The sequence below is a fragment of the Anabrus simplex genome, chromosome 5 (genome assembly GCF_040414725.1).
Source record: "Anabrus simplex isolate iqAnaSimp1 chromosome 5, ASM4041472v1, whole genome shotgun sequence".
NCBI classification, from domain to species: Eukaryota; Metazoa; Arthropoda; class Insecta; order Orthoptera; family Tettigoniidae; genus Anabrus; species Anabrus simplex.
In genome coordinates, this window is record NC_090269.1 from 327,663,328 (window position 1) to 327,685,717 (window position 22,390).

At 40.2% G+C, this 22,390-nt stretch overlaps 2 protein-coding genes across 3 annotated transcripts in view; both read left to right on the forward strand.

Annotated features, from left to right (window-relative positions):
- Positions 1 to 22,390, forward strand: part of CycT (Cyclin T) — a 376,049-nt gene that overhangs the window by 8,100 nt on the left and 345,559 nt on the right. The window contains exon 2 of one of the 2 annotated variants that reach the window (XM_067147571.2): positions 16,160 to 16,370. The exons of the other annotated variant lie outside the window; for it this stretch is intronic. Coding sequence (XP_067003672.2) covers positions 16,160 to 16,370 — 211 coding nt within the window. The remainder of the gene's footprint in view (positions 1 to 16,159; positions 16,371 to 22,390) is intronic. 2 annotated transcript variants of the gene reach the window in all.
- On the forward strand, positions 18,433 to 20,457 carry LOC136874063 (uncharacterized). The gene is made up of 3 exons (XM_067147581.2): positions 18,433 to 19,748; positions 19,903 to 20,039; positions 20,132 to 20,457. Exons 1-3 carry the CDS (start codon positions 19,583 to 19,585, stop codon positions 20,387 to 20,389), a joined length of 561 nt encoding a protein of 186 aa, XP_067003682.1. The 5' UTR covers positions 18,433 to 19,582; the 3' UTR covers positions 20,390 to 20,457.

A 22,390-nucleotide genomic window follows, 5' to 3' on the forward strand; every position in this document is an offset into this window, starting at 1 on the left:
CGAAGAAAGAAAAGTGCAATGTAATTCAAGACTTTTATGTAGTCCAAAAGAAAGTGCCTACATGCCCCAAGCTTTTGAGTGCCATCAAGGAGAAAATCGAATTTCCATGGGGCGTTCATACCCTGAGGTGAATTTTAAGAGACATGGGATTTAAGTGGAAGAAGAGTCAGAATTTCAGAAAAATTTTGGTGGAGCGCCCAAACATTGTCAGTTGGCGCTGTAGGTATTTAAGAGCTATGCGGCGTTATAGAAGTGATAATCGTTCCATTGTTTATATAGATGAAACATGGGTAGATAATAATTTAACATTTAATAAGTGTTGGCAAAGTGACAATCAACCTGGTGTCATGACTAACAGAAGCTCATCGAACAGCTTAATAATTGTACACGCAGGATGTGAAGATGGGTTCCTGGAAGGAGCGTTGCTTATTTTTAAAGCCGGGAAATCGTCAGGAGATTGTCATGGCCAGGTGAACGCAGAGATTTTTGAGAAGTGGATTCGTGAGAAGCTGTTGCCTAACCTCCCTAAGAACAGTGTTATAATGTTAGATAATGCTTCGTATCATTGTGTGCAACAGAACAAACCCCCCACGAAGTATGCTGTTAAGAAGGAAATGAAAAGCTGGCTAGAAAGGAACAATGTGCCATACGGTGAGGACATGACAAAATCGGCACTCTTTCATTTGATTGAAATTAATAAAGGTCCCGAGAAAATCTTCCGGATTGATGAAATGTTAAGGTCGCATGGGCATGACGTAATTTGCTTGCCGCCTTATATGTGCGAGTTTAATGCCATTGAACTGGCTTGGTCAAAGGCAAAGAGGATTGTACCGGAAAGCAATGTTACCGGGGACATTTCCATGACAAAGCTCGAAGCCGTAACGAGAACTGCAATTTCTTCTATTAGCAAAGCAGACTGGGAAGGATATTGTTCCCACGTTCGTAACAGTGAGGAAGAGTACTGGAAGAACGATGGACTGATGGAAGACGCGCTCGAAGAATTCATCATATCTCTGGATAGTGACTCTAATGAATCAAGTGATGACCAGTTTTCCTCGTCCGAATCCGAACTTGCTCATCCCCTAACAGACAGTGAGTAACCCATCGAAGATGCTCTTCAAACACTTCTTCGTAGAGTTTCTGTTAATTCGTTCGTGTAGAAACGTAACTTTTGTCCGTCTCCACCTCAGGAAATATTGTTTTTAATGATATTTTAATTCGTTATTTTGTTTATCATCAAGAAAAGTGACATAGGGACACAAGGATTGATGAAGCTAATTAGGCCTACAGTGTATTGTTTTAAATGTTACTTTATTTCATACTTTTGTGTATAAAGAAAAGTGACATAGTGACACAAGGATTGATGAAGCTAATTTAGGCCTACAATATTTTTAAATATTTTGTGATTAAATAAAATTCTATAAAATTATGTTCTTCAGTAAACCAACTGGTCGAATAATGAAATTCCTTCCTCTCTCACTCATTTCAGGTGGTATAGCACTGGGTTTCTGAGCTTACAATAAGTCTGTGGGTTCAATCTCGGCTAAGTGCAATGGTATTTGAAGGTGCTGAACTACGTCAGCGTCGTATCGATAGCTTTAACGACACATAAAGTAACCCTTGCGGCACAGAATTTGATATGAATGCTCTTCTTGTATCTATTACTACATTAAACATTATAATTACTCCTAATCATTATTTACACCCAATCTCTAAATTGCAGTTTTTAATTTTGTTTCCTTATATTTCTTTTTGTCCTAGACATTAACAGTGTTATATTGTCTAGGACAACATGTATCTTACCAGTACTCCTATTATTAATTAGTGTAAATTTTTTATAAGTCCGAACAGATTTCTCCTTCGCTTACAACAGACATTATATATTAATTGAATGAGTGAATGACTGCATGCCTGGATGAGTTGCATGATTGGATCGTAATCATAAAAATTGTTATACGCACACATATTCAATCTGGTTCATTATTATTATTATCATTATTATTATTATTATTATTATTTTCTTTACGTAACGAACACGCCGGGACGTGTGTGAGAGAGAGAATGCATTCGTAACTCGGCACACTGACGAACGAAATTGACCTGCCTGTAGCTCACTTCATGAAACTTACTGCATTTGAAATATGGGAAATAAATATCGTCTTCTTTTAGTAATGTAACCGTCATCGGACGTTCGCGATCATTTTGTAAAAAATATGTAAAAAGTATTATAATAATTAAGACAGTATATATATTAAAATATAAAATAATAACAGAAGCTCTTTCGATTTGCACCTTGAGGATGGACTCTGCCCGTGATAAAATCGAATGTTGAAGATGGCATACATTTCCAGTGTCAGTGGAAAATAACCTAGATTACTATCAGTTGGAAACTGCCTTGCCTTAATATTTCGCTGGTCGGATGTAGTCTATTAACAGATGAATAATGTTACCCACCTGCGATACATAAAAATACATCGAGTGCCTTGCAGGAAGAGACCAGCTAAGGACACTGCGACTGCGAGGGCGAACGTTTTCAGAAACGCAAGTACATACACCAGCTTGGTGACGTGAAGCCAGGGACGAGGGGAGAAGCGAGAGCTAACGCATTCCTGGCCACATTCCTAGCGAAACTCTTCTCTTGAGCTCCCATCTATACCTCAGGTATTGTAAAATGTTACTTTTCAATCTTTACTAATGATTACCAGTGCCAGCCCACTTATAGAAGTGCCAGCCATGGAAGTTACAATGCAAAGCATGGATGTTACAAGTTTTGTTTGTTGTTGATAAAAGGCAATATATTTTCATAGGTTATGGTATGGTGTTGAGAAGAACAATGATCTGGGGACAAGCGAGGGCGGTCTGGGGGCGTAAGCTCCCAGGTAAGAGCTGCAGAGCGGCGTTAGGCCTCCAGTTTGCAGTGCAAGTAACATTGGTCTGGACTGGTTAGGGTAGAGCTGGACTAGACAATTAGTCTGGACACACCACTCATAATGTGGGCAAGTAAAGGGGATCTGGGGGCGTAAGCCCCCAGGTTAGAGCCGCAAAGTGGCCTTAGGCCTCTAGATTGCACTGCAAACACCATTGGTCTGGGCTGGTTAGGGTAGAGCCTGGACTAGACCATTGGTCTGGACTGGTTAGGATAGGGATGGACTAGACCGTTGGTCGTCAGGCCCCGCTGTGTAGGAAGCAACGCGTCCGCCTGTCACCCGGTGGCCCCGGGTTCTATTCCTGGCTGGGTGAGGGGTTTAAATTGTAAATGATTGAAATCCCTGGCCTGGGGACTGGGTGTTTGTGTCGTCCTTAACGTTCCTTTCCTCGCATTACACTTCCTCCAATTACATGCAGGTTTATATATCACATGGTGCAAGTAGGGGCAAAAGATCTCTACAGGTTGACGCCCCGAACAAATAGCATTTTAAAAAAAAATCCATTGGTCTGGACACGTTAGGATAGGGGCTGGACAAGAGCATTGGTCTGGATAGAGCCGTCATATGGGGACAAGTTGTTGAAATGAGAAACCTGGGGGCTTATGCTGCCAGACCCCCTTTCCTTGTCCCCAAATCATTGCTCTTCACTACACCATACCATTGCCTATAAAAATATGTTGTGTTATATCAATAATGTAAACAACGCTTGTAACTTCCATGATTTGCGTTGTATCTTCCATGCTTTCCTCATCTACTGTAAGTTCCATGCTTTACTCTAAAGTCAGAGTGACCATTCTATCCCATAACACCTCTGGAAACAGAGATGGCTGTGGTAAATACATCTTCCTGTTTCATTATGAGTAATTATTACCAACATTACCCATAAAATCACTATAAATGCTACATTTCGGGCTGAAAATATTCGAAATGGAGCGCTGAACACGTGCGAGTAATTTTCAATGCAATATGATTATTTCGAATCCCCTACTTCTTTGCCACTGCCTGTAAAACTGTTTATTTACATGATCATCTTAATTATTATCAGCATATTTGCCTGAATTACATGGGAGGTTAAATGTTAGCTTCACTGTCATGTGGTGTAGTGCTCGAGCAGTGTCTGGATTAACATGGAATCGCATGCGAGCATGGTACTCCACAGCAACTGAGTGGGAAGCCCCGGTGTTACATGATTATGAACGAGCAGTATTTGAACTCCACTATCAGCAAAGCTTATGATGGTTTTTTGGTTTCCCATTTTCACACCAGGCCAATTCTGGGCCTGTACCTTAATTAAGACCACGGCCACATCCTTCCCACTCCTAGCCCCTTCCTATCCCATTGTCTCCGTAAGACTTATCTGTGTCAGTGCGACGTCAAACAATTTACATGTAATTTTAATTGAAAAAAAAAATTAAAACTCTGTTATAGGCCATCTTGTTTGTGAAAATATTGCTAAAATAATCATATTTTGAAGTTAATGTTTAAATGTCTGATATTATTGTCAACTAGCAAATGTACCGTGCTTCACTACGGTATTCTACATTGTATACGGTTTTCTCCCTAAATTACTGTAAAGGCAGTGAGTAAGACTATATTAAATTGCACCTACAAACGGACTTCACCATCAGATGACTCGTTCAGTGTTCTACATGGTTGGTCCTATGACATTTTCTTGTATCTCCTATATTTACGGGTTAGATTCAGTTAGTCATTGAATGGGTTGAAATTTGGTACAGTTTTTACATCTACTTTATTTTTTTGATACACATGTGACCCTGGAATCAAAAAATTTTGCGAACATATGGCCACTGGTCATGTCAATGTGCGTGCCCAATATCATGATGCATCTTTCCTATAAGTGTGAAAAATGATAACATACACGTGTAAAAAGTATAAAATTAACTTGAACTCGAGAAATGCAGTACTGTTTAACAAATAAAGGATAGAGGTACGACAAAATGTCATAGGCCCAAAGTTGTAGATCTCTCCAAATTGAAACGCGATCTTTTGTGATATGACTTAGGGTGTAGCCACCAATTATCCCAAAAGGAATGTCTGCACCGTCGTTAAAATTGCATCCATATTCTGTTATCTTCCGGGGCCAAAAGTTATACATTTGCATAGCCTGGAAGTTGTATTTCCTCAAAGAAAAGATTGTCCAGGTTTCGGGATTAGAACTTGCATACATACGAAGTAATTAAGGAAGAAAGTAATACACTTGAGAAAGTTGAAATTAAAAGAAAATAGGATTATAACTGAGGACAGCGGGATGAGTACAAATATGTAAATTCCAAGTGAATGTATTGGAAAATCAAATGCCCCTCAATAAATTATATTGGAATGAGTTATAGATATAAGAAAGTGGTAACAGAGGAGAAATTTAGGCGCAGGGATTCTTAGGTAAACAGATAAGATGATGACTAATGGTGTTATTACTTAAGCTATTTGAGGATGGTTATAACCTCCAACGATATTCTGCCAATATCCCGCAGAATGTCCGATTGACCTCTCTCTTGCTTTCTACTCAAGGAACAAGCACGAATTTACGGGAATTATGACGAAAATGGCAATACGTTACTTCCCTGCTGGCATGCAGTCGGAGACGTTGCCATGGTAACTTGTAGGTTCGTTGTCGGTTTGTCGGTCACTCGATGCAGAGCATGATACCCGCAGAAAATAGTTAATTTCTCCGTCATTTGAAGAGTAAAGTAAATTATGAACATAACGAAAGTTGTTTATAATGAAGATGCGTTTTACGTACGGTCCACGGAGTTTACAGAAAATCAATAGTATAAGAGAAAATGGAGGAAACCGTTCTGGTTTTCCTATAAACCCCTCGTCTATTCAAAGATTTTAAAATGATATGCATATCGAAACCTTCCTCGGGATGAGTATAATCTAAATATGAAGTTTGGTTGAGATCTATCCGGCCGTTTCACCGTGATGGTGGAACAGACAGACACACGAAAAATAAAAACTACCAATTCTGTCTTGAGTTGACCTAAAACGGATAAATATCTGAAAAATTGGCAAAACAAACAAAATTACAGACAGCGGACCCCCAACAACTTTATTTATATAGATATCCTGAAGGGAATAATTTGAAATTTTAGCACATTCATCTTTACGCAGTATTCTGCGCCTGGCTACACACTCCTGCCACCCAGCTGACGAAAATTTATAGGGAGAACACTGGGCGTAGTAATGACACGGATTTTGAAGGTCAATGAACAAGTTCGTAAGTAAATTCAGCATATACTTGCTGGGAACGTGCACAGCGTGAAGGAATGGGATCCAGCTTCCCTAGTTTTCTCGTTGCTACCAGAACCGATGGGCACAATTTTAAGCTGGTAAAATAGATCCTTTTTAGTAGGCACCTTGAAGGCGTCTACGGCGAACTTCAGGATCTCAAGAAAATGCGCAACGGTAGTTTGCTTTTGAAGACTCTTACGAAATCCCCATCAAAGTGGAGAAGCACAAATCCTTGAATCTGGTTCGCGGAGTCATCTTTCACCGCGCCTAATTTTGAACACTGGCAAAGAGTTGATGGAAAACATGAAGAACTGTGGCTTGACACACGTCCAGTGCGTTACGCGCAAGGTCTGCCACTGGTGCCTTCATTGTCTCAAGTTGTCAGTGTTACTAGAGAAAGTCAAGGTAACAACTTAACGTTGTGATGTGAGGCCGTATATCCTGCCTCCTATGGGATGCTATCAATGCCAGAGATTCGGACATACGGTATTTCGTTGTTCGAATCGGTCTGTGTGTGGTACATGTGGAAGAGTGGCTCACGGCGCGGAGCAGTGCACAATTGCGTACAAGTGCATTAACTGCTCTGGTCTTCATTCTCCTCGGGATCAGAGCTGTCAGACATATCTGAGTGAGAAGAAGATCCAGGAGATCACGACCCTGGATGGTCTTTCCTACCAGGAAGCGCACCGTAAGTTTATAATTCCACGAATACACCTGCCCGGACACTCGACTTCAGCATAATAGCTCAGGGTCTCCCAGGTTCGTCTTTCACGACATTGTTACCCGTGATGATCGCTGTGTCCGAGGTGGCTGTTGCTCCTGGGAGCAAAGTTGCAAAACGTATAAGCTCGAAGGGGGGACGGGGTGCCACCCTTCCTTCGACCACCAAAAAGTCTGTGCTGGCTGGCAGTTCTAAGCCGGCACAGAAAGGGGGAAGGCTAAATCTCCCCCGTTAAGAGGTCGGTGAGAGCCATGCCCATAGCGGCGGAGGCGGCATTGTCGACCAGGGCTGGGAAATTATCTCTCAGCTCGTCTGAACTTGAAAAGAAGGCGGAAGAGGACCGCCCATACCGGACGCTCCCGCACTTCTCCTGCGAAGGGGAAATCATGCCCTCCGTCCGGAGGGTATGAGTCTGCACCAGCAGGTACGCCTGCTCCAAAACCTGCGCGCTCCCCTCGTAGGGGGACTTCCCGCCCCTAGAAAGCGTCAAAGTTCTGGGAATCAGTCCCGCCGTCTGTCAATGACGGGATCGGCATCGAGCTGTCATCTAGATGTTGATAGTAAGAGCAACTTGTCGCTCATAACCTAACACTCTTTTTATAGTCCACACTGTAGCACTGTTACAGTGGAATTGTAATGGTTATGACAGGCATCTTGCTGAGTTGCGTCAGCTCATTAGTGAGTGCACGGCGAGCATAGTTTGTATTCAGGAGACAAACTTAAGACTAGGTCATCATACTGTCTTGAGAAATTTCAGACTATACTCGACAGAACGATACTATGCTCACTGGGCGTCCGGTGGTGTGGGTATTTTTGTTCGTTCTGATAACCTTTAGCGAAGAGGTTCCTCTAAGAACCCCATTGGAAGCAGTTGCGGTGTGGATACCACGCCTGTCATTGCAACAGTGTGTAACTTTTATTTTCCACCAGGCCAGCCTTTTAACATAAATGATGTCACTGACCTTGTAGATCAGCTTCCACCTCCCTTTCTCTTATTGGGTGATTTTAACGCCCATCACCCCATATGGGGCTCTGAAACGCTTTGCCCTAGGGGAAGGGATTTGGAAACATTAGTAACAGATCTGGATTTATGTACCTTGAACACAGGTGAACCAACATATCTCAGTGTACATTACAGAACTTACTCTCGCATAGACTTAAGTCTATGCAGCCCATTGTTGATTCTGCTGTTTCGGTGGAATACACACGATGATCTCTGTGACAGTGACAATTTTCCAATTATTCTTACTTTGTTGAAACAAAAATCCGTCGAGGCTCCTCCTCAATGGATTCTTAAACATGCTGATTGGCCAAAGTTCACATCACTCACTGTCTTTAAAGACGAGACATTGTGGACTGTAGACGGTGATATAACTTACATAACACAGGTTATCCTTGCTGCTGCTGAGGAGTCCATTCCCTCCTTCTCAGGGACTCCTCACAGAAAACTCGTTCCTGGGTGGAACGACAAAATTGCAACAGCTATCAAAGAATGCCGCCACGCTCGTAAACATTATCGTAGGCAGCCTACTGTGGCCATCTTGGTAGCATTTCAAAGACTCCGCGCTAAGGCGCGAGTTCTTGTTCGCCAAAGTAAGATAGCTTCCATGGAGAGATATGTGTCATCTGTGACTTCACATATTCCATCGTCTCAAGTGTGGACTAAACTTCGACGTATTTCGGGTTTCCAAGGATCGTCTTCTGTACCGGGAATTTCCATTGCGGGCAGTATCGTCACCGAACCACTCTCAATTGCTAACCATCTAGCTAGCCATTTTGCGGATGTGTCTGGCTCTGGGAATTACCCTTGTGACTTCCTCGCTCTGAAGCGGGGGGCAGAACGTCATCACCTGTGTTTTGCCATTCAGGCTTCAGAGGACTATAATGTGCCCTTCATGGTGTGGGAACTCCTCTGTGCCTTGGCACTTTGCAAGGACACATCCCCTGGGCCAGGCAATATCCATAATCAGATGTTAAAAGACCTTAGTGAGGACAGGCTACTATATCTCCTTCGTGTGTTCAACCGAATCTGGATAGAGGGTGAGTGTCCATCTCAGTGGCGAGAGGGCATAGTCATTCCTGTCTTCAAGCCTGACAAAAATCCTAAGTATGCAGGAAGTTACAGACCTATTTGTTTTACAAACCGCCTGTGTAAGCTATTTGAGAGGATGATAAATCGCCGACTTGTGTGGTGTCTTGAGAAACAAGGACTCTTGTCCGAGTACCAGTGTGAGTTTCAAGCCGCTTGCTCGACCACTGACCACTTGGTACGCCTGGAGGGCTCTATCCAGGATGCGTTTCTCTGCAAACAGCATTTGGTAGCTGTTTTCTTCGACTTAAGGCCTATGACACCACATGGCGATATGGCATTCTTTCAGTCCTGCATCAGTAGAGATTCCAAGGTAAATTGCCAGTATTTATTTCAAATTCTTTGTCCCTCCAGCGATTCCATGTCTGAGTAGGGAAGGCATATTCACAATATCACTTTCAAGAATATGCTGAGTCCCACTGGGATCGGTTCGTAGTGTCACTGTTCGTGAATACCACAAACGGTATTGTCGCTGCTGCTGGTTCAGCAGTAATACCGTCGCTATATGTGGACGATTTTGCTCTGCACTATAGCTCGCATAATGGCAGTCGCAGAGCAACAATTACAGCGAGCTATTAGGAGAGTGGAGCAGTGGACCTTAGAACATGGCTTTCGGTTTTCCACCGCAAAGACCTCTGTTGTCCCCTTTTGTCGGCACCGTACTCTTCTCCCTGATCCTGCACTTTATTTAGGAAATGTCGCTATTCCCGTAGTGGACACTTACGAATTTCCTGGGCTCCTTTTCTATAGTAAATTATCCTTGGAGCCACACGTGTGGCAGCTAAAAGTGCAATGCACCAAGAAGCTTAATCTCTTGAAGTTTCTTAGCAGCAGTTATTGGAGAGCTGACCGCACGGTGCTCCTACGATTTTGTAGGGCACATATTTTATCCAGGTTAGACTATGGCAGTGCAGCATATGGCTCAGCAAGACCAAGCGTTCTTGCAAAATGGAACAGCATCCACCACAGTGGGGTTAGGTTGGTGACAGGAGCTTTTCGAACAAGCCCCATAGCTAACCTGCTCGCTGAATCTGGTGTGCCACCTTTACACCTGAGGCGCCAGCAGCTCCTTCCGTCGTATGCTGCAAATTTGCGACAGATGCCACGTCACCCAAGCTATCTTTCTGTATTCAACAATGGACACAGACACCGTCGGCTGTATGCTGCTTGTCCTCGAGCAACGTTGCCGTCTGGTCTACGCTTGCATAGCAGTCGCAGATTGTTTCATGTATCTTCAGTTCCTTGCCTTGTCTGACAACCAAGTGGGGTACCTCCTTGGGTAATACGATGACCTGAAATAGTCCGGGATCTGCACACTGGCCCGAAGGGTAACATGGACCCTTTGATTTATCGGAGGCTCTTCCTGTCCGTTGTTGGCCTGTATCCGCGTTCAGTCGTTTACACCGATGGCTTGAGAACAGACATGAAAGTGGGCTCTGCGTTCGTTGTGGACACGGATAGGTTTCTTTTTGCTCTCCCGGAAACCTGTAGAGCGTACACAATAGAGCTCTATGCTATCTGTGAAGCTCTGCAGTATGCACTGTCCGATGAGCGCCGACACTTTCTTCTTTGTACAGACTCCTTGAGCTCTCTACAGTCTATTGATACCTGTGTCCCTCGACACCCTCTGGTGCAGTGGATCAGGACCTGCTGGCCGGGTTTTCGGATGCCGGCACCAGAATCACGTTTATGTGGCTCCCCAGCCACATGGATGTAGAACGAAACAAGTTAGTAGATAAGACTGCCAAGTAGGCAGTATTACTGCCCCCTTTGCCTTACAAGGTTCCAGCAAGTAATATTCGCTCTCAGCTGAGACATCTGGTTATGTCCCATTGGGAGATGGGGTGGCAGGCCACTCCACTTCCAAATAAGCTGAGAGCGATAAAATGTACAATGAAGGTATGGAGGACTTCCCTTCGGGCTTCTCGGAGAGAAGCAGTGGTATTATGCCGTCTTCGGATCGGCCACGGTATACTAACACACTCCCATCTATCTATTGAAAGGAGAACCCCCTCCGGTGTGTACTTGCAGCGATCATCTTACCGTGGTACACATCCTTATGTAGCGCGTGAACCTGGTCGATCTGCGCCGTAGGCTAACACTTCCGAGTACCCTATCCTGCGAGATGACAAGCAGTCAGCAGACCTCGTCAGCCGTTGTATGAGGGATAGTGGTCTTTTTTATCGTGTGTAATAATGTACCTTGTCTTAATGTCTTTGTGTTAACTGTGCTTTTATCCCTTTGACTCTATTTTAGTTCGTGTTTGCGTATTTTAATGGGTTATTTTAACTTCTGACATGAATTATATATATATATATCTGTATTTCCCAGCAATGCCTTATTCCATTCTCACGTCTATTTTCTATACTTTTATTAGAAAATAAGGTGTTGCAAATTAGATCCACTGATTGTTTTTATGTGATAATCATTTTTCATCACCATTTTTTTTAAACTCTAGTTAGTGGATACATTTTAATGTTTTAATTATCTGATGTCCATTTCGTACCATTAGGGGCCGATGACCTTAGATATTAGCAGAGATGCCAACTATTACGATTCAGTTGTAATAATTACGAATCACACATCATAATTACGCCTTTACGAATCACACACCACAAATTACGATTTTTTGTTGATTTTTAAACCTAAGTGTATGAAGTGTTCAGGATACACAAGGAATGCCATTACAGCTTGAATTCTCAGAATAGTATTTTCTCATTTCTCATTAATTATTTATACCCCTTTCCTGTCCCTTGTTTAAGAATATTTCGAGTTTTCACGCGCTGAACGCAGTGTGTGTTTCCAGTACCAGAAAAATAGGCACCTGTGTAGTGGTATATCTTGCGGAGTTATTGTCTTTATTTGTCACATGATCAGACTTACATGCAAGTATGAGAGTTCTTTTGTCTTTGTTTTGGCGGCAAAGTGGTAACAAACTCCGTTTCATTGTGAATACTGTGTGCGTGACTGTTGAAGAAGTATTTATTGCGATTTTGGTTGCCAAATTTACATATATTGCTCTTCTAGGATATATCCTAATCGTGTGTTACGAAATGCGAAAGGTTTGAAATAATGAAGCGATTTCTTTTGCAGGAAAGTACGTGTGATGACGTTACCGTGACTAGTGACGCTAGTAATAAACCAAAAATAGTTCAAAAATTTAGGGAGGAATACTCGAAAGAATGGTCCTATTTACTGCGTTCCTCAAAATCTCATTCATACGTGTTTTGTAGTGTGTTTAGCCACGATTTTTCAGAAGGGCATGATGAGGAAGAACAAGACTGAATTCTGTGCTAATATGAATACCGAACTGTTAAGTGCTCTGATAGTGCAGAGGATGCACATGATATGAAAAGAAAAATCATGTCACCAGTGTATGTTTACCAAACAGGAACTACAAGCTGCTAAGGGAGCAACTACAGGGCTCAACAAAAGAAATGATCCTTCAACCTTCACTCAGATATGTACTGCAGATCACTTGTTACTTTAGAAGGTAAGAATCATACACTCTTTACATGCCAGTCTTTGAATATATTACATCTGGTTGAATTGTATGTTGTTCATTGATTTTTCAATGATATGCAAGTTAGTAAGATCTCGAAAAATATTCTACGCCCCCCGCCCTCCCCTTCAATACCTTAACGGCTGCATTACGAATTGCCTTTCTTGAAAGTTGGCATCTCTGTATTAGGCCCCTTTAAACAACAGGCATCATCATTATCATCATCAAAAAATTGTTGAGCGTAATATACAAAAAGCTTATGGTGTAATTGGAAAAAGTGAATGTTTAATCTTTTGATGTTAAGGCCATTGAATTGTCTTTTGAAACTAGTTACTATGATTGTCTATAATTGTAATGTTGTGAGTCCTCCACAGTGTATAGGACAAACCATCACCATTAGGCAGGACTTCTTTCCCTGGGATGTTGGGATTATTGATGGTTATGAATTTCATGTTTTTGGTCCGTATTGAACAATATATAAGTAATAATAATAATAACTTAAATGTTTCCACCTTTTCAATACAATATATTCACAAATTTACAAAATTATACGGTACTAGTTTCGACCCATCTAGGGGTCATCATCAGCCGTATTGGAGCAAAGATCATTTGTGGCGAAAATTTGTGAATATATTGTATTGAAAAGGTGGAAACATTTAAGTTATTATTATTATTACTTATATGTTGGGATTATCCAGCTCATTTCTCAACTTGACAATGTGTTTTGCTTCTTGCTCTCTGTAGGCAACATTTGATATCACTATTTCAGGAAATCTTAGTAGAATCTCTTCAAGTGTTTCTAGAAGTCATCTTGTTGCATTGAAAATTACATAACTGTAATGTTGTCAGATGTTCTGAAAGAGTTGGACCGGGTGGCTCATATGGTAGAAGCCCTAGCCTTCTGAGGATAAGTTGGCTGGTTTGATTCCGGCTCTGTCTGGTGGTATTTGAAAGCAGTTAAATATGTCACACTTGTGTTGTTAGATACACTGGCATATCTGCATTTTTTGACGTTCAGACTGAAAAGGTTTTGTTGTGTATTATGCAATCTACTGTATTTTAATTATGTGAGGACCTAATTTTGCCAAAAACATACAACCTGCTTGTCATTCTAGGGCCCGGTTTCTTCAACTCTATGTTAAATTTTGCTTAACAAATGTTAACTAACAATTGTTATTAATTTAACACTTCGTTTAAAAGTACCCTGTTTCACGAACATATTTCCAACATTTGTTACGAAACAATTGTTAAAGACAAATTAACACATTTCTGTAAGATTTCTGAACGTGTTTGGCAGTGAGCGTCTTTTATTTCTTTACATATAGCGCTCCTAGTGGCGTGTTGAAATAGTATTTTGTCACACAGACACATGGTTGACATTATTATAGGTTATGGTTAGCGGAGACAGCTAAGAAGTAAACATGTCAAATAAGAGGCAACAACAGTGTTATTATGATGAATGCGAGACAAATGTTGTTATAGTTTTAATATAAAATTATGCGAGAGTGCTTAAAAAATGAAATAACGGACTGTTATATCACATTTTATATAGCCTATTCTTGTAGGAGTGCAATCTAAGGTTCCTACATCACCGGGAAAATGTGATAATTGATATGTTTTGAATGATTTTCGGGCATTATTTTATTGCGGGGAAAATAATGTAGTGCCTTGTTAATGCTGCAATGGCAGCAAGAATTCTTTGTAGAATTCTACACACTCTTTTCTTGCCCTCGTGAACATAGTCGCCTACAATTAGGCCTTTTTTTCTTAAAAAAAAAACAAAACTATTTGTTCGGGACGTCGACCTATGAAGATCTTTTGCCCCTACAATTAGGCCTACATGGAAGGCGTCTCGAGGTCAGATGTCATTACAAACCTCCGCTTTGGACGAAGTGGAGGTGATATAACACTAAAGGCGAACAAATTTGACTTAAACATGTCAGGTCCGCAACGTAATAATTTGTGAAAAATGGATGAAACCCCGATTCCAATGCAAGGCGTATATATTTAGGAGTTGTGGCATAGTGGTCATCGTACTTGTCTGCGAGCGTCGTAGACGTGAGTTCGAGTCTCGTTTCAGGGAACGTTATTTAAAAATTGGAACAAAAATATTACGCAAATTGCAGTACCGGTACACTTTGTTTTCTACCTGAAATTAATATAGGTCTGAACGTTCTCACAGTTACTGCTGGATCTCTTCTTTATCTGTTTATCCTCCAGGGTCGGTTTTTCCCTCGGAGACTTTGGGTCGGGGGATACAATTGGGGAGAATGATCAGTACCCCCCCAGGCGGCCTCACCTGCTATGCTGAACAGGGGCCTTGTGGAGGGATGGAAAGAAGATTAGATTGGACAGGGAAGGAAGCGGCCGTGGCCTTAAGTTAGGTACCATCCCGGCATTTGCCTGGAGGAGAAGTGGGAACCCACGGAAAACCACTTCGAGGATGGCTGAGGTGGGAATCGAACCCTCCTCTACTCAGTTGACCTCCCGAGGCTAAGTGGACCCCGTTCCTGACCTCATACCGCTTTTCAAATTTCATGGCAGAGCCAGGAATCGAAGCCGGGCCTCCGGGGGTGGCAGCTAATCACGCTAACAACTACACCACAGAGGCGGACTATATTAATTTGAGGTAGGAAATAAAGTTCCACTGCAATTTGATCATTACTTTTATTCGCATTTTTACCTTCACATTCCCAGAAATAATTAAATTTGTATTTAAAAAAAAGTAATCTAACGCGGGACTCGAACTCCCATCGTCGTGGCTGTAGACAAGTACGATGACCACTCGGCCACTGCTACACTTGACTAATGTGCAACTTTTCAAGTATATACGCGGTGCTTTACAATCGGGAATTCGTAATTTTTTCGGAAATTATTAGGTTGCGGACCTAACAAGTTCAAGTTAAATGTGTTCGCATTTTAGTGTTCTTCTATCCCCTCCACGTGGTCCGAAGAGGATCCTGCCTCATGACATTCATCCTCATTTATTTCGAAAACAAAACTGTACGGTATTGACCCAAACCCTTCTACACGAGTTACTGTTGAGTATTCCCCAGCAGGTAAATTAAGCTAGTTGAAATCGATTGGACGCAGGGTCTGACCCATCCTTGTAAAATCTATAAGCAACTGCTGCAGTGGAGAGATTGGTAAGTTGCAGTCTGTTGGAAACTCTAACCTATATCGTCTTGTAGGTACCTTGTTCATTATGGCTTCAGTAATTAGAAATCTTTCTTCTGACAACTCTAAAAGGTCATTATTTCTTAGTACGGGTCGTTCTTTGCCTTCTTCAGTTTATAAATAATCCTCATATGGCAGTAAAGCTTCAAACTTACGTCTTCTACATGTCTCCATTTTGAAATTTTAGCAACTGTTAAGAGGTTTAACACAGGAGTGCTGCTAGGTTAATTTAACACAAGATTTAACAATTGTTAGAGTTAACAATTCTTGATGAGACGACCATTTTGTTAAATTGTGTGTTATGTCTCCTTAACAGCAGTGTTAACACTTAACATTCGTTGAAGAAACCGGGCCTAGATGTACCAAATTTTTAAATTATATAATTTCTTCATTGTGTTCTTTTGCTTGTATTTGCATTTTATCTGGTGTATTTCTCTTACAGAATTCAAAGCTATAGGGTATTTTGTAAAGTTCCTTAACTATAAAATTAGTACTCAACTCTGCATTAACACTGCGATTGTGTACATGCATCGGTTTTATGTATTCCACTCATTTACTCAATTTCATCGGAATGCAATGGCAGCAGCATCTCTTTTCCTTGCTGCTAAGGTGGAAGAACAACCACGGAAGCTTGAACATGTCATCAAGGTTGCTCATGTGTGTCTGCATCGTGACCAGCCCACATTGGATACCAAATCTGAGGTAAGTTGTTTTACTTATTCAAGAATAATTTAAAATTTTTGTTAAACGCTGTGTGGCATTCTGAAGGCAAATATATGATCTGACAGTGCTTTTATAGTCTGTTACATTACATTTACAAACTGGCTTACCAATAAAAATCCTAACAGTTTTTTAATGCATGTGTATCTATTTTCCTTGCTAATAGATGTGGTATATGTGTTTAATAACTATACTGCTCATATACTGTTCTTGGAAGATCTATAAATCTCTTTCTGCAATTCACTGATGTATTTCATCTCATACACCGCCGCTATGATTGCTTTTGCTGGTTAACATACAGCAAACCCTTTCGAGAAGTTACATGGTACCACAAATGAACTTCGTATATTAAAAAGACAGTGCAACACGAGGTGACAGACAGCAGACAGTTTTCTTTTTAAAAAAATCATTAAAGGTTGCTTCTGACAACAGGTTGTTCTGGAATAATCATAGGTTCGTCATCAAGTTTTCACCTGTGTCAATAGCAATGTTTTGTAGCACAGCAAATGCTACAATGCGTTTGTTTTGAATTTTTTTAAGTTTTCAGACTTTTATTGAAAACCCTCTGCAAACACCTGAATCATTGTTTCCATTCCCCGGAACATGTTTCAACTACATTTCTCAAACGTATGTGTGCTCTGTTGTAATTTTCTTCTTTAGCAGTGCTGGGATTTAAAACTGTAGTAAACAAGTATGGTGTATGGACATGACCAGAATCTCATAAAATATGTTGCTTTAAATACACCTGTCAAAATTGTGCACAATCCAACTTCCATAAATAATTCTGCTGACATACATACTTCCTCTTCAGCTTGATACAATATCCCTTATGCACAAGGATGCATTGCATACTATTTCAACACCTAGGGGATTGATTTAGTACTGTGATACCTATTCTGGTACCTTTTTTCACTCTAATATGAGTGCAGTCTATGGCACATAGAATATTTTTGAACCCACATGTTTGTAAAATACAAGATTTCTTCTTTCTGTTCAGCATTGTAGAAGGCATCTCAATAAATTCATTTGATCTGCAAGCGAGAGCAGTAACTACCCTGCAACAAATATTCGCTATAGTCTGTTGACTCGTACCATGAAGATCAGCTGAATCATCTTGTATCTGTTGATAAAGAAAGAAGGAAAGGAAAAGTTACAATAAAATGTTTGAATAAACAGGAACAGAACAGTAATACAGTATACGTATTTTATCGGACTGTTATTCTTGCTAGTAATTGTGTTACTGATGATGAACTACTTATCTCATTCCGTGCCTATATGCGTAGTGCTGTGAGAACTTGGATCTTTCCTTATTTCTGACAGTGTTATTACAACTTGAGCATGCTCTCATAAATTGATATTTCATGTTAAAATTTTCATCATCCAGGAAAAATAGGTCACTCTGTCTCTTGAAATATTTTAATTAATGAAAATTTCCAACTTTTATAAGCTCAAATGGTCCATGTCTTCTATGTTTTAAAATATCCTCAAAATAATTTTTACTTTCAATTTCTCCAAGGTGTGCTTTTGTAATGATGTATAAACTTGATATGTTATACGCCGTTTGTTTGTAGGACCCTAAGCATAGGCTATACCAATTTCTCTCCTGGATAGACTCTATTCATTATCAATCTTGAAACTACAATATCTACAAGTTCATATTTCTCTTTGGAAGTATTTCTAATTATGTAGATTTATGGCTTTATTGTATTATTTAATCTATTTAAAGTTTCTCCTTAGGAGTATTTCTAATTAAGTAGATTTATGGCCTTATTTTATTATTTGATCTATTCAAGATTGGTTAATTGGTTTCTTTTAATTGGCTACATGGCATAGTATACATGTTATATAGACCTGTAGGAGTAGATGTGCATGTACAGTGGTTTTTTCCTTTTTTTATTATATAACCCTCTTTACACTTCGCTGAGCTATTATGAGAGATGTACTGAAGTGATCGGTATGAGTGGGTGAGCTCTCCAACTGTTATTCTTAGAAATAATATCATATTCTTCATATAGGTTCTAAATCATCAAAACATTATTACTTCAGTAGAATTTTGGGAAGAGTATCGAGTCTGATGTAGCTCAATTGGTTAAGTAGGGTTTGGTTGTTGAGGAAATATCATTCTCCCCTATCTTCCATGTTGTTAGAATTTAGCACAAATTGGACATTTTTGAGCATTTTATAGGGCAAATACATGCATATTTTACTATTGTTTTTGTTTGTCATATTTTGGTCATTTTAGTTGTTTAAGGTCATATTTTGCATGGAAAAATGTTCTGTACTTTGATTGTGATGTCTGATGTTGCTTGTGTAAATGTGTCTGTGGCATTGTGGCTGCACGGCTTGATTCACGTAGCTGTCAGCTTGCATTTGGGAGATAGTGGATTCGAACCATACTGTTGGCAGCCCTGAAGATGTTTTTTTTTGTAGTTTCCCATTTTCACACCAGGCAAATGTTGGGACTGTACCTTAAGGCCATGGTCGCTTACTTCCTACTCCTAGGCCTTTCATATCCCATCGTCGTCGTAAGATCTATATGTGTCGGTGCGACGTAAACAAAAAAAAAATTAGCAGAGAAACTTTTCAAGGCTTCATAGTTACATTGAAGGCCGATTGTATAAACATCACTGACTGGAGATCAGTTTTGATCTAAGTTCGGAAAATGATCTAAGATCAGACAGATGTTGTGTTTTATAACAGAGACCTAAGATCAAATATTCGAAGTTCAATTTTGATTCCTGTTCATATGTGAGCACTTGGCAACAGTGCAGAAACAGCTGAATATCGCTGGTCGCCGCGCGCATTTTGAGACTGTTTTCCTTCGTATTCACGTGTGCTGTGGTGAAAAGAAGAAAGTTATGCCTGAAATTAAGCGGAAAAAGGACCGTTCTCCTAATTTTTCAAAGGAGGATAAGGCTTTCCTAGTAGAAATTGTTTTGGATAAATATAAAGACATTATAGAGTCAAAAATGACGGATGCAATAACATCCGCGCAAAAGCAGGATGCATGGAAAAATGTTGCCACAGATTTCAGTTCTCGTAACATACATCGGCCTAATCAGTCTTTGAAACATTGAAGTTGTGCTACGAGAATATAAAAAAGAGAACAAAGAAAGCATTTGCCCATGATAAGGTAAGTTATAAAATATATAATGGAAATGTTTTGTTAACAAAAAAACCCAAATATTAACCTAATGCATTTTTTTAAGATTCAGCTGAACAAGACAGGAGGTGGTTATTTTAATAAACCAACCGTGGATGAGACGGGACAGAAATTGATTGCTGCCCTGCAGGCGCAATTTTCTCCCCTTGCCAATCCATATGATGACGACTCCAGTTTTCATCTTGAGGTTATGTCAGGTGAGCTGCATTTTACTGTGTAAGATGCTATCTTATAGAGACCTAAATAATTGTATCGCCTGCCTTTTAAACCGAAATAATTTTGCTGTTGCATTTGAAAGAAAGTTCCTGTTGATGAGGTGTGTCTATATAGTCCTGTGCTGTTTTGTTTCAGAGTTGCACGGCGGCAATGAGTATATTTCCGTCACTACCTCAGATGAGTCGCAAGCTATTGCAGCACAGGAGAGGGAACATTTCATACTGTTGGAAGATATACCAGCCCATACTGAGGTAGAAAGTACCTGTATTGAAGTAAGTGAAGAAAACTTACATCAGTCCCTTTAACATAAGTTAAATTTGTCGGCAAGCAATAGGCCTGCACATCTTTGTTTCTTCTATTTCAGGTTTCTGATTCCAAATCAATAGACCTACAAGATGATCTGCACACTGTTCTTACTTCCACCTCAAAAACAGCTATCGAAGTCACAAAGTCAAGGTCGCCGAAGAGAAGGAAGACTGGGGACAGTGTACTTGACATGAAGAGAGTGTTTTATAAAAGAAGATTGGAATGTTTAGAAAGGGAGCATAAGATGAAAATGGAATGTTTACAAGATGAACATAGGGTGAAAATGGAGACCTTAAACCTCGATGAAGAAATGTAACGGTTAGAAATTGTAGAGATAAAAATAAAATTAGGCCTGGACAAGGAAGACAGAGTTTAAATAGTACAGTGACATTAATACGGGCAAGTATTGTAAAATAAATACATTTTTTTTAAGCTTTTGTATTGAAATTTACCTTTTTTGTAGATATACTATTGCAATTATTAGGTTAGTCGTACAACTGTATTATGCCATTTTCACAATACATAGCTTAACTGCATACTTTCATAAATATTACATTATTAATAATTGATATCCTCATAGCATTGTTCTCTCATTCATGAACGTTGTTTGCAGCATGTACTGGAATTTCTTCATATGCTTTTCTTGCAGCGAACAAAAGAGAAGGAAAAACGGATATCCGACTTCCCTCTTCGTCTTCTTCTTCTTTTCTTCATGGGGCCTCTAAATATTAGTTCCCAATTAGCGTCGACCTCTTTTGCTACCATGTTTTTCCTTCATTCCCGCCTAGATATACCTGCTCCCTTCACAAAGCTGCAGGCTGTTCTTATTGGGTCTTCTTGGATTTTTTCTCTCTCTTCACCTGGTAGTCCTAGGTGGACAGTCTGATTCTACCCAGCGTCTCGCGTTCAGAAAGTATGTGTTCAGCTGATTTGACTTCCCTCAGCCAGCCTTTTTTTTTTTTTTCTTTCTCTCAGCTGTTTGGAAGTTTGGATAGCTAGCTTCTCAGATTCCCAAAATGGAAAGATGGTTTGACGTAGCTGAGAACAAATAGCTTTAACAGTTGTATTCATACATCTTGGAGGTAACTTCCTGGTTGTGTTTCACTTCAGTTTCTTTAATAATCTATATTTAAGGCTGTGCGAGTTATTAGCCTACAGCAACCCAAGTTTGGTGGTGGGGCTGCCACCTGAGCCTCCAAGCTTGCTGTTTTCTGTAGGGGTTGTCTCCCTTAGCTCCTGAAGATCCCTTTTCACCACAAGGCAGAGTTTCCCCTTGTTTCTTTAAACCCCACAGGAAGAGGGTTGCCTCATCTTCCAGCTTTGCCATTCCAAAGGTGTCCTTTTCCACCGCATCTGCCATTGAGGACTTCACCAGAGCCCCGTTAGCCTTCACTTTTCAGAGTTTCTGTACGGCCTTCACGGCCACCATAGTGGTCATGGGGCACGCACAGATCCCGCTGTACATCTCCCCTACAGGCAATCCCCTACTTCATGCCATCACCCACCTCCCACAACGTGGATGAGGGGTTGAGCTTAAGAGAGACAGTAATTTTATTAGGTTGGAGCAAACAAAAATAAATGTCCTTGTAATACACATTAGTGGAAGGATAATGATAGAAAGAGCGGTTAGCAGTATATGAGACAAAATAAGCCTGTCTGAGAAAGTAAGTTACATTCTGTAAATAAATAACTTGATTTCATTTTTAACCACTGTGTAAATGACTGAATATGTAGTAGTATACACATGAGTACTATATTTTAATAATTATTGACCTCATCGTATGTAAACTGCATATTTTATATATGAGAAGCACTGATTCTCCTATAAACATTACTTTTGGTGGCACAGTTGAAGTCCTCAGCTCAGTATCAAACTGTACTGGAACAATTAGGAATGGTTTGTTAAACATGTGCGTACGTAGAAACAGAGTTTTATGTCACTAGTGTTAACAGGTGCTGTCATCAGTGTACAAAACCTGAACAATTGTACAGATTATATTAGAGATAATATGTAAATAACCCTCAATCCTGTATCTTCCATGTTTCTAACTAAAAGTAAAAATTAGTATTGCCCTCATAGCATGAGAATGTGGTTGACACACCTTAAATCTTGCACCCTCGACAAGTACAAAGTATCTATTATGTCTATGATCTGCTGGACAACCCGTTGTTTTACGTACTAAGAAATACTAACATAACGTAGATATTGTGTGCTAGTTACATAACATTAATACATTTTTGAGTCATTTGCGCTCCAAATTAAAACATAAATACGGTAAACCTGTTTATTTAAATGATAAATCATCATTATTGTCAG